The sequence below is a fragment of the Theobroma cacao genome, chromosome 1 (genome assembly GCF_000208745.1).
Source record: "Theobroma cacao cultivar B97-61/B2 chromosome 1, Criollo_cocoa_genome_V2, whole genome shotgun sequence".
Lineage (NCBI taxonomy): Eukaryota > Viridiplantae > Streptophyta > Magnoliopsida > Malvales > Malvaceae > Theobroma > Theobroma cacao.
The window spans coordinates 16,954,720-16,967,192 of record NC_030850.1 but is presented as its reverse complement, the minus strand read 5'-3'; the positions used below and the strand labels follow the sequence as shown (position 1 = coordinate 16,967,192).

Genomic DNA, 12,473 nt, shown 5'->3' with positions numbered 1-12,473 from the left:
TGACCATGATCTGGTTCAACTAGTTCTATTTGATTACTCTCATTCTTGTGATTGTACAGGTTCAATGGGAGTCACAATAGGTTATTCATTGTTTTCATTCACCACAGTCATTGGTTGAGGAACTTGCTCTTCAAGAACTATTTCAATTCTATTTTTTTTCAAATTAAAGTCCTCTTCTAAAAATGTAGCATTTTTTCTCACAAAAACTTTTTTTTTTCAATAAGATTATAGAAGTAATAGCCAAAATGCATTTATGGAATCCAACAAAAAAACACCTATCAATCCTTGAGTCCAACTTATCTGCATTATTTTTTCTTACATATACAGGACAACCCCATATCATTAAATGTTTTAAACTAGGAACTTTTCTTGTCCACCCAATCACCACATACAACCAATTTAAAAGTCACATGTCATTCAAAAGCCCTATAGACACTAGAATTTCTTGGTCACCTTCACTCACACAACACCAAAGTTTACATTTGCATAAAAAGTCTTTAGCTCTTTCCTATATTGACAGAAATCACAAAAGAAAAAAACTATCATCCTAGCTATCATAAAGAACCACCACCACTAACCTAAAAATTTACACCATTAAACACACCAAAAGCAACCAACAAATACCTAAACAAGTAAGTAACAAAAAATGAAAAATGAAATGCAATGGAAGGCTTGGGTTAGGTTTTAATCTTTTTAGATTATGGGGAGTTTCTTATACACTTTTGATTTAAGGAAAAGAAAGAAGGAAAGGAAAAAATATTGACATGATGATGATAGTGATGGCAATGGAAGGTAATGAGTGCTTGGAGAGGGTAAGGTTTTAGTTTTAATTTCTTAAGGAGGCAATCGATGAAAAAGAAGAAGTGAGGGGAAGAAGAAATCAAGATTGACAACGACAAAATTCGATTGACAACAACAAAAAGAAACCTAAACGTAAATCAATTAAATAAAAAAAGAGGTTGAGAGGAAGAAAAATAATTTTTTTTTAGGTAAAAATGGATGTTGACGAACAGGAACCATTACTGGTGGACGGTGGTCAATGACAAGCTAATCGATTGAAGTGTGGCTTTATGTAAAGGTTGACAGAAAAGTTGTGAGGGTAAGAAGAGGAAGAAGAAGAATAAAATGGTTTTGGGGTTTTGATTAAAGATTTACATAGTGCTTCCAAAACTATGTCATTTTGAGGTTGAAAAAAGAAAAAAAGGAAAAGGGAAGAAAAAGAATGGGTTTGATCTGACTTGATCTTGATCAAGAGACATATTAACCCACTACCTAGTGTGTGGTAAGCCCAAACAAAGTGGGTCCTTTGAGGTATATTTCTTTGGGCTTGTCCTTTAATTTACCAATTATTTAGCATTTTAGATTATTTAATAATAAATAATGAAGAATTATAACAATAAATAATTATTGACATAATACCTAAAAAAGTCCTTGCACTATCTAGAAAAATTCAAATAAGCTTTTATTTTTTGTTGTATTCAATCAAGTCTTTGTACTTTTATTTTGAGTCATATAAATTTTTGTAATTAATGGTTGACTAACGTGGCATGCTAACATGTTGACAATTCATAATGGATAATGACGTGATATGCTGATGTGGCAATGTGGTATTTTCACCATTTACATCAACATAATGTCAGTGCCATATGGACATAAAATGACATGTGATATTTTGATTAATGACAATTAGTCAACTGTTAGTAATAAGAACCAATTTCTAAAATAATAATATAGAGGCTTGATTAAACACAATAGAAGAATAAGAATTTATCTGAATTTTTTTGAATAATTAAATGACTTTTTCAAGCATGATTATTTGATTAATTCACTATTATGAAGTTTTATTTTAAATATGTAGCAACATGTCAAAAGTAAAGTTACCCTATAAGTCTCCCAAAACAAAATTTACCTAAGGAGTATTTCTTTCTTTTCTTTTTTTTTTATAAATTCTTGATAGAGATAAAGCTCATGAACTTTATTAGGGATATTTATTTAAATAATGTTATCAAAGTCTTACGTTGAATTGTTGTATCCATAATTCTCCAGTCTTACCTTTAAATGTTTTGAATAAAAATTCTCTATCCTTACTTAGTGCCCCTCTTGATGCTTGTTTTATAATTTTGTATCATGTTTTTAGTCTTTTCAATCTTATACTATTAACCAAAATCTTTAACCCATAAACCCTAAATCCAATACGTTGAACCTTGAATCATAAACCTTAATAGTAGAAACAAATAACCTAACGACCAATGTAACTAGAATGTAAAAAGTTTATTAAATACGCGATGTAAAATTATATAAGAAGCACCAAGTGGGGATAGAGGATTTCCATTCAAATGTTTTACACAATTTTGCAATTAGCATTTGCATAAAATTTTTTTTCTTTTTATCAATTGTAAACTACATTTTCCATAATGAAAAATTAGAAAATAGAAAAATTATTACTAATATAAAATGATAAATGGCATAATATCTAAAATAAACCATAAACTATTTAGAAAAATTCAAATAGATTTTTATTATTTTATTACCTTCAATCAAGTTTTAATATTTTTATTTTGTGCCAAATAAGTCTTAGTATTTTTATTTTGTGCCAAATAAGTCTTAGTATTTTTATTTTGATCCAAATAAATCCTTATACTTAATAATTAACTTAGTCAAAACGTCACTTGTTATTTTATGTTACATGACACTAACGTGATGCGCTGATATGTCATAATGAATGATGACGTGGTATGATTACATAGTCATATGATATTTTCATCCTTCACATTAGTGCCGTGTCAATGTCACGTGAGCATAAAATTTAACTAATTACAATTAGTTAACTATTAGTTATAAGAGTTTATTTGAGTTAAAATAAAAATATAATGATTTGATTGAACTAAATAGAAGAATAAAAACTTATTTAAATTTTTTTAAATAATTCAAAAGTTTTTTTCGGTATTACGCCATGATAAATTGCATACTGGAAAAAATTGAAGATAAAATTTTGTGAAGGCATTATGTGAATTATAAACAAGCAAATTGACAAAAGAGGTTTAATAATTACCCTGTTTCCAAGAAGAAAATTGTATCTAGCTCTATCATCTACCCTATGTATTTACCAAATCATGGATGAAAATGAGGAGAGTAATAGGAAGATTTCATATGGAAATGCTGATAGCGCTGAAAGTTTCAACAAGTCAATTGTTTTTCAAGAAAAGTAAGAATAACAGAAGCTTTTTTTTTTTTTAATTTTTTTATTGACAAAATAACATAAGGATTTAAGTAGTAGTATTTATAGATATCTGAATGGGACAGGCAGCCAATAAAAATATAATGAGAAAATAAAAAGGTCACTGTCCCCCTAACCCCAACCCTAACTTTTCTCTCCTCTTCTCATTTCTCCCCTTCCCTCTCTCCCTCCCTCTTTCAGATACAAAATTGGTCCCTCCTTTCCCTCCCTCCATTCTTCTCCCTTAAAACCTCTGTTTGCTCTGTTTTTCCCCTGAAGAGAAAAACACCTTTTCAAATACCCAATCTTGGCATACATAGCAGTAGTTAAAATCAAAACCCTTTTCCTCAGAGACAGAGGGCAAAACAATATGGGAAAGTACATGAAAAAATCCAAGATAACAGGGGACATAGCAGTCATGGAAGTTTCTCATCAGTCAACCTTGGGTGCCCGTACCAGGGCTGCTAAAACCCTAGCTTTACAAAGACTCCAGAAAACAACCCCCTCTCCTGCACCAGCCCAAGTCGTTGCTTCAACCCCAGACGTCTCTTCCTTTTGTTATCTTCAGCTAAGGAGCCGTAGGCTGGAGAAGTTGCCTTCCCCTGTGTCGAGTGATACCAAACAGAAACAACAGGGGAAAGAGAGTGGTTGCAGAGAAGAGAAGAAGAATAAGAATGGTGAGAAGATAAGTGAAGGGTGTTTTGGTAAAAGCAGGAAAATGGTTGAGGGAGTGGGGCTTTGCTATGAAACAGAGGAGACCTCTTTTGGAGAGAACAATTTGGATTTTGAACCCAGAGACAGGTACTTTTTCTTTCTCCTCTGCTTTTCTTCTTCTTCTTTAGTTATTTTCTTCTAAAAAATTTTCCTTCTTTTATTTTTTGGGCTTTCAGGCTTTGGAACTTTTCAGCATTGCTTTTTTGGTTCGGCTGATAAGATTTTCAAAATATGTTCTTTGAGGGTTTTTTTTTTTTTTTTCAGTTGGCTTCCTCTTCTTTTTCCATCATTCTTTCCCTTTTTCCAATTCTTTTGTTAGCGTCACGTCCTTTTACTTATGTTCTTTTGGGGGCTTTCACATTTCTCTTTCATTGCCAGTCTTTGCTGTTTGCTTTGGTTAGTTTTCTTCCCTTGTTTCTTCTATTTGACACTTTAAATGAGATGTGTTTGCATTTTTGAAAGATGGGTTTTTTTTTTGGGGGTCTGAAAATGGACTCTTATTTTGTTCTTTCTAGTGGCTGTTAGATTGGACTTTTTGTAAAGAAGAGAGTTATGAAGTGTTTTTACTCTTCTGTCTGTTCTGCTAGTTTTCTTGGGTTTTGATAGTAGGCTGTTCCATGGACTAAAACATTATAAAAATAGTAAAAGAAACTTCACTGAAACAATATCTCTGTGTTTCTACATGTTACCTGTTCATTGAAAGGTGGTACATCATTAATTTTTTTAACAAACTTTTAACTTGTTTTTTGTGTTTTTCCATTTCACTTTCGTGTGATGCATACAAGTCATTACGTAAAAGTTTACTGAATGCTTGTGACTTATGAGAGATTATTTTCAATGAGAAATAGACAGTGTTTCTGAAACCGTCTGGACCTCCTCAGCAGGCTCATTATTGTTTCAACTTGCAATTTCCCATACGGTAAAAATTGCGCTAGAAAATAAAATAAAATGCTTCATTTTACGGGTGTTGCTTATGAAAATAATAAAAAAGGTTGAGATTTGATAAGTCTTGGCCCTCAAATAATGCAATAGTTTTAGCTGCACGGAATATGTTAACTAGAAAAGATTAGGTTCTAAATGGGAAATCGGAAGTACTATTGCACCAGGAGAGAAAAACCAGTGTGTTTGATCTTCGGGGTAGGAAGTCTTTGTAATTTTTGGCTTTGCTTGTCCTTTTTCTGTTAATTAATAAAGTGAAAAGAAAAAAAACAAGAAAGGTGAACTTTTGGCAATACTGGGCAGCAATAACTGTTCTGCCTCATTTGTGTTAGCAATGATATATCATCTTCAGGGGGCCTAGTTTCAGACCCAAACATGAATGTGGGATTCTCTGTTTTGGGTCTATCAGTAAGTGACAACAAGTTGCAGATTTCTCGCTTTTTATCTTATTGTTGCTGGTCCTTGCCAAATTTAAGCTTGTGTCTTTTAAATGCCTGTCCCTTCATTATATGAGTTCCTCTTCCACTCTAATGGGAATATTAATTTTTGTTTTTGTTATTAGTTAAGAGATTTAATTAATGTCTAAAATAGCTTTTACTTTACTGAGCAGAGAAAAGAGGGGGTAGTTTTTAGTTGTAGGGCAAGTTCTAAGCATGATCGGAAGTGAATATTGTATGGTTTCAGTGGCCCTTTATTCTAGTAACCCATAGTATAAGAAATTCTTTGTGCTTGTGCTGGTATTTTATAGTGATTTTTTTTTTTTGAAAGGTAAAAGTGATGTTGTTTCATTCTTATAGATAATTTGTTCATTTTATACAGGAACACTAGGGAAAGCACACCGTGTAGCTTGCTAAAGGACTCAGAAACTGTTGCAACTCCTGGTTCGACCACAAGGCGGAGAAGCTGCCCTTCAACTCAACGAAGAGGGTGGAATGAGATGCAGAGATTTATCCCAACTACGCATGAAATGGAGGAGTTTTTTGCCTGTGCAGAACAACAACAGCAGCAACAATTCATTGAGAAGTAAGCTTCTTTCATTCTTTTTAATCATTTAAGGTTTCCTGGCGTAGATCTGCTGGGTGATTACAATTTAGCAATGCTGGTTGTTTCCACTCTGAATGACTTCGATGTTGGCTGAGCTGACTGAGTCTTAATGAATATGCTTGGATTCTGCAGGTATAATTTCGATGTTGTGAAGGATATGCCCCTCCCAGGCCGCTATGAATGGGTGCAAGTGACTCCATAAGCTGAGCCCACTAAACTCTGCTCCCTGCAACTTGCTGATTAATTTTATGCTCAAGATTTCAAAGCAAGCAGTGTGGTATAACACTACCATTGCTCTTCCGAGTTAATGTAAAGATCGATTGAGCCTCAACTAAAGTGTGTAATTTAAAGATCTGTAACATAACAGAGCTGATGAATTACAGTAACCAATTTTAAACCCGAAATCCTTTGTTTAAAGGAAAAAGAAATAATTTGGTAGGAATTTGCTGCTTTTTCCATTATTATTGTAATTGATTAGGAGGTGCATCATGTTTCTAGGTTTTTTTTTCCCTGTCTCGTCCATGAAGTTTCACTTTTGTCTATACTCAGGTAGGGATGAACATGGATGGGCTCTGGAAATAAATGCAAGTCATTTGTCATTAAGTGCCTTTTGTCTTTTTCCATGTTTTTGTACCCCTCCCCCTCCCCTTACCCAACCTTTTTCTTTTTAATTCTTAATAGTGTCATGAGATGAGACAGCATTACTAACCCGCAATTGGATGTAAGTTTGGCTGTTGACATCTCTCAGTGAAGAAGTCCATGTATGTAGCACAAGATTGTCTTCAAAAAAAGTAAAATATTTCATTCAGCTCCAATTGAATGTTTCAAGACAATTGGACAGGCAAGTTAAGATTGTAACTACTAACCGGAGTTTAAGGCTTAAGTGGGTTCAGTCTCAGACAGGTTTCAATCCCAGAAAGAGATTAAAAGCCCTCGCAGCCCAATTTAGCGAATGCCGGCTCTGATTGATGAACAAGAAACTCGCCGCATTATGTTTGAAGATTTGGGATTCAAGGACACTGGGGGTAGTGGGCCATTGAAGTAGCATATGCCATGGACTGTTCTGTGGTAGAAGTGTATCTTACTGGAGAGCTTCAGGTTCTCTGCCATTTCTGACAGTAATTTTTTTTATTTATCTCTTATTGGTGTTCGCTTAATTTTGTTTTCCATAATAACTTTTTTTGCTTTTTCCCTCTGAAATTTGTGGTGAAGCAATAAAGCTGCTCAGTTTGTCAAGTGAGCATTAATTGAATGTACGTGAATGCAAAGACCTTTGTGTGAGTGAGTGTGCCCTATTCACATGGGATACTGTACGGTTCTACAGAGCTTTTTCCGTAAGAACCGTAACAGGTTTCAACAAGTTCAACGTTAGATTTGATTTGGTGATGTTCTCTGTTTCTCTCTTCTATTAGTATTTCCATTTCTGTGCCTGTGGATGCAATAGCATGCATTCATTACCTTGTAGACGACTGGAAGTGGAGAACTTTGTTAGGCTGGCAGGTGAACCAAAATTCATGCTCTTGGTTGCAAAAGAAATGGCAGAAGGGAACAAGACAAAGCTTCTTTCTCGTAATTAGCAGGCAAATTTCTTGGAATGTTGTCTTTAAAACCATTACAAGATTGATGAGGAAGAAAAGATGGATTATGAATATTTGTCATGCATTTTTTGTCTATAAAAAACTTCTGGTCTGCTTGCTTACCAGTTCTGCGAAGAGCACAGGCCATGCCTCTTAACTCTTTCAGGAAGTACGTAAATTGCATGCTGTGTCCTTAAGATTGCACTATATGAGTTCATTGCAGTGGCATATTCAGAACAAATCTATACATCTATAAATCTGAATTATTGCTTACGAAATATAGACTACTACTATTTGACATTGACGTAGGCACTTATTGAAGTGTCATCAGTGATGCTGCTCAGATTTGGCATTTACTGGTAGAGGTCGGTCTAAGGAAGGACGATAAGAGGAAGTAAAAAAAAAAAACAGTTTGTTAGAGCATCTGAGTCATAGCGTTCCTTTTTACATGACCGACAGGGTAAGTATACAAGTGATGAGAGGACGATCACCACCGGCAATTTAATGTTGGACGTGACAAGAACATAAGCCAAGAAAAGCATGCAACTGCACGCCATGCTCTGTGGACTGTGCAACAGGTCTAACGCCATGCTCCAGAATCCAGAATCCAGCCAACAAGGTACATGTCAGTTGGGTCCCTAATTGGGCTGACACCAATCCCATAAGCAGCCTGCTTCGCTGTTCAACACAAAAAGAAAGAAAAACCCAAATCTATCTACAGGAATTAATCAACCAGGGGTGACAGTTAGTTTGTTTACTGTCTCATTTGCATCAAACATAACCAAATACTGTAGATTCTCAGTGAACTGAAAGTTAAACATTCAAGTAAGTAATGTCTAAAAAATCAGAAAATCCGACAACCCATACACTCTATGGCAGGTAACAGTAATGTTTCTATTCCTATGAATTACCAATACATTAATGTTCCTATTCGTACGAATTGCCCAGCTTTCGGGTTGTTTAGTTATTTTTAGAATTCCCATATCAGAGGTAATCTTTTGGTAAAAAGAGCTTAAGTTTTTTGGATTATTTCATGGTTTTTACAGGTAAAAAATCAACATGGGCAGTGATCTAAGCCTCTTTTTGGTTCTTTCTCCAATAACCTGCTTACAATTTTTCTTCATCTTTTCTGAACAAACGAGAAAAAAAACCTGGCAGACACTCACGACAGTTGTTCATTAGAAACTTCTTTTTTTTTAAAAATTTTATTAGAAACTTTACAATGCAAACCAATAAAGATACACTGATAAAGTACTTCATGTAAATATATTCAAACATGATGAGTTATTAAGAGAACGCCAACAAGGAACAATGCTGCAACTATTTTGATTTACAAATTAAATATATTACTTAAGCTGCCAGCACCTTCTTTCTACAAACAAAGGAAAACAAAAAAAAAGAAGGAAGAAAAGGCCTGGTACCGTTTTCTCTGTATAGAGCGAATTATCAGATCCCTTCAACATGCGCATTTAGTTGTTGTACCATTTCATGATCTTCCATTAATTTACTTCAGTTGCGGTCAAATGTAAGTTCACATCTCAAAATGACAGCAAATACTCATTTTAGCACTGGAAATGACCATACATGACCATGCTTTTTTTTTCTCACTAAATGGACTGATACCTGCTCTTCCTCAAAAGGAATGCAAGTTGGAATCATGGAGTTGATGGTGCAATACTAGCTGCTTGATTTCTTTCTGCCATTTCAACTTCATATACACTGGTATCTAGTGTTTTCTCATTCGACATAGAATTCCTTTTTAGTTTAGCTAGTAGTACAGTTTGCAGCTCATATCTGATAAACAAGAAGAAAAGCCTCTGAGCTTGGATATATTGGGTTTGTGGGTGCATGCATCAGTGATTAACAACAATTAATAAGAGGATACTGAAAATCTTAAACAACTGAACCAGTAGGCAACAAAAAGAGAGGTTAAAATCATGATTAACAAAGACAGAAAATGTTCACAATATAATGCAATTGAAAGAATAAGCAAAAGTCATGATTGCTATTCAAAGCAATTTGCTTATTTTCTAAATCTTGATCATGATTTCATAAAATATAAAAAGAAGAAAATAAGTATAGGGAAAAATCACCAACGTTGTGAGCCAGCTAGAGCTGGTTCACACATGTGGGCCAATATGACGGAGCCAAAATCCTCATATGGAAAAAGAATACTGCTAATTACTGAAAAGATTCTTACAGTGGTGCTGCTAAGGCATGTGCAACCCAAAAGATTCACTGTGAGTCTGTGACACTTAGTGGTGAAGAAACTGTTCCAATGCTAAAGCATTTTGGGCTCCTTTAAAATGCATTCTCTAGGTAAATATAGGTCAGATGCTAGTCCAGAAAAGGAATTGAACTTTATGGGGATGTAGCTGCAGTGGTAATGATAAAGCTGCAGAGACGATGGTAGGTCAGCAAACTAGAAAAAAGAACATGGTGCTGGCCATTTGGTAGTAGCAGTGCAGGAATGGTGGTGTTCTTGGTCCAGTGCCACTGTTAACAGGTTCTTTAGGTGGTGACATAAAAAATAATGGTGAAAACTGGTGGTCAAAATGTTTAAATTAATGAGGGGAGTGAAGCAAGCAGGAGTGTGGCAAGAAAACGATAGAATTGGTAGTAATATAATATTGTTACAGGTAATTTAATATTTCTTTATTCTTTTTCCAGGAATTCACAAAACCAAATAAATTCTCAGGTTTGTAAATATGCTTTTGCCTAGCCAATTAAGGACATAGAAGATCATCTATACTGATATAGATTGCAGCTGGTTACATTGGTCTCCAACTAATGCAGTATCTCTTTTAAATATTTCAGATGACTTGGACTCAACTCAGGACTTCATTTTTTTTCTTTCTTTTCAAAATTTTATGTGACAAAACTGGCACTCTGCGTTTCTTCCCCGCTCACTTGTGTATGAAAACGTGTATCTTTCATGCCATAAGAGGATAATTATGATTTATCACATTTATTCATAACAAACAAGCTCAAAGGCAGCAAGGATATCAGTAATCAAGTACAGAGCATCAGAGTATTTCAAACTTTAAATCAGGCAATATGACATCCTCCCCCCCCCCCCCCCCTGCCCCCCCTCCCCTCCCTTCTCTCTATTATTTTACTTTTCTGAGGCAAAAATTGCTTGCCAAGTATAAGAATGCTCCTAAAAATTGTACTCAAATGAGAACAAGTATCAATAACTTTCAGGTGCAAGCCTAGCAAACGATATCAACTATTCCTTAAGCCATCTTGAAGCCAAAACAAAAACCACATCATAGCATTACATTCTACAGGTTTACCCTAGCATTCTTATGGTAAACAGGGGCTTTAGATCTCCAAACATCTATAATTACATCACATTGAAGAAGCACCAGGGAACATATTATGTTGCACGTATAGCAACTCAAAAACTAGCTTTGCTGCAATTCAGTTTCCAGCACGTAATGCTTGCCATGGAAAAAAGGAAGCCATGTGTAATAATCATGCATTATGAAACAGAGGGCAAGTATAAAACAATTCAAGCATTTCTTTCAAGATGTCTATTTTCATTGAAGGAAAAGTGGATGTATTACCAATGTAGGCAAATGTTTCAACCAATGGGTTCTGTTCTTTATGAGTATGTAAACAAATATTATGAGAAGATGACAGTATTAGCATCTAAAATGCATTCTATATGTTAATGGGACCAAGCCTCATCGGCTCCTTACTCAAAAAAAATAAGTTGAAGCATAGATTCAAATGCACAAGTTAACAATATATGCCCAGGTTCCTTGTTACAAATTCCTAATTATCATGAAAAGAAGTAATTGAAAGAGCTGTTGTAAAACTTACCCAGCCACATGGCTCTTGACAAGCATGAAATATATCCTCCAAAATTTATCCTCATTCAAGTGGCGAGGGCATAGCTTAAATCTAAGCTGTGAAAGTTCCTGGGAAAAAAAGAAGAAGAAGAAAACTATAATTATAAATTACCAGAAGGGGAAAAAAAGGGGTTAAAAAGGAAAAAAAATCCAAACCTTGACTTTTGAAAGAACTATGACAGCATGCCGCTCTTGCCAGTCAGAAAGATCCTTACGCACATTAGAAGAAGTTTGGGTTTCACTGTTAGAATTAGCTGCCTCATTATCTGCACCGAAATTTCAATCAAACAGATTTCATTTGGAATTTCTAAGGCGACATACAAGGGGGGAAATACCTTGGAGAGGGAAATTCTTGAAGGTTTCCGAAGTGAAGGACTTGACATAATCGATTAATTGTTGGGTAACTCCAAACAATTCTTCTTCTTCTACTTCTCCTACTGCTTTGTTCTGTTGATTTTGGTCGGAATGGTTGGATTGCTGTTGCTCTGGATATTTGTTCTTATTACTGTTCCTCGAAACACTGCGTTGAAACCACGATGACAGGTTCATTGTTGTCCGCTCGGAGCCTGGGGTGCTTGGGAGTCCTTTTCCCGAGATTGGGTATCACAACTGGGTTTTATTTTTTTTTTTGTTCGTTTTTAGTACATTAGGAAAGGATTTACGGGATTAGAAGTATAGGAAATTTAATTTAATTCACTCTTTACCTTTTCTTTTTTTTTTTTTAGTGTATTAGATCTCATTGTAAAGAAAATGTACTTTTTGTTTCACTTTATTAGGGGTATTTATCAAAAAATAATGCTTGTATTCTTCATTGCAGTCTCATCTAATGTATGGTGGTGAAACGAGCCTGCCCTACTCCTCCGGTGCAGCAAGAGAGGGTTCCATATTGGTCTGGCTTGGTTATTCTTTGTAGTCTCATCATCAAGCTTGCACTCTTTCATCCTCAGCGGTCTCCATGTAAAAGCCCTCGAGACTGAATCTAAACAACCAAAGAGGTTCTCAATGGGCCTCAATTTCTCCTATGTGGGGTAATATACTTGCATTAAACATGAGTGCAACACCCCATTGTTATATGATTGATTCCTTAAGGGAAGGTATGATACCTAATGGGAAGTATGAATACCT

At 35.0% G+C, this 12,473-nt stretch overlaps 2 protein-coding genes across 2 annotated transcripts; one reads left to right on the top strand and one right to left on the bottom strand.

The window, feature by feature from the left end:
• On the top strand, positions 3,346 to 6,517 carry LOC18612794 (cyclin-dependent kinase inhibitor 3). Its single transcript, XM_007049724.2, has 3 exons — positions 3,346 to 4,018; positions 5,690 to 5,893; positions 6,047 to 6,517. Exons 1-3 carry the CDS (start codon positions 3,588 to 3,590, stop codon positions 6,114 to 6,116), a joined length of 705 nt encoding a protein of 234 aa, XP_007049786.2. The 5' UTR covers positions 3,346 to 3,587; the 3' UTR covers positions 6,117 to 6,517.
• LOC18612793 lies at positions 8,692 to 12,035 on the bottom strand. Its single transcript, XM_007049723.2, has 4 exons — positions 11,684 to 12,035; positions 11,505 to 11,614; positions 11,320 to 11,417; positions 8,692 to 9,285 (listed from the first exon to the last, which is right to left on the bottom strand). Exons 1-4 carry the CDS (start codon positions 11,895 to 11,897, stop codon positions 9,147 to 9,149), a joined length of 561 nt encoding a protein of 186 aa, XP_007049785.2. The 5' UTR covers positions 11,898 to 12,035; the 3' UTR covers positions 8,692 to 9,146.

What these genes read in the sequence shown, in the direction of transcription:
- LOC18612794 (XM_007049724.2), top strand. Translation starts at nt 3,588, where the DNA reads ATGGGAAAGTACATGAAAAAATCCAAGATAACAGGGGACATAGCAGTC. An exon ending in GATTTTGAACCCAGAGACAG is followed by an intron (nt 4,019 to 5,689) that starts GTACTTTTTCTT and finishes CATTTTATACAG; the next exon opens with GAACACTAGGGAAAGCACAC. An exon ending in CAGCAACAATTCATTGAGAA is followed by an intron (nt 5,894 to 6,046) that starts GTAAGCTTCTTT and finishes TGGATTCTGCAG; the next exon opens with GTATAATTTCGATGTTGTGA.
- LOC18612793 (XM_007049723.2), bottom strand. Translation starts at nt 11,897, where the DNA reads ATGAACCTGTCATCGTGGTTTCAACGCAGTGTTTCGAGGAACAGTAAT. An exon ending in CAAGAATTTCCCTCTCCAAG is followed by an intron (nt 11,615 to 11,683) that starts GTATTTCCCCCC and finishes ATTTCGGTGCAG; the next exon opens with ATAATGAGGCAGCTAATTCT. An exon ending in TAGTTCTTTCAAAAGTCAAG is followed by an intron (nt 11,418 to 11,504) that starts GTTTGGATTTTT and finishes TTTTTTTCCCAG; the next exon opens with GAACTTTCACAGCTTAGATT.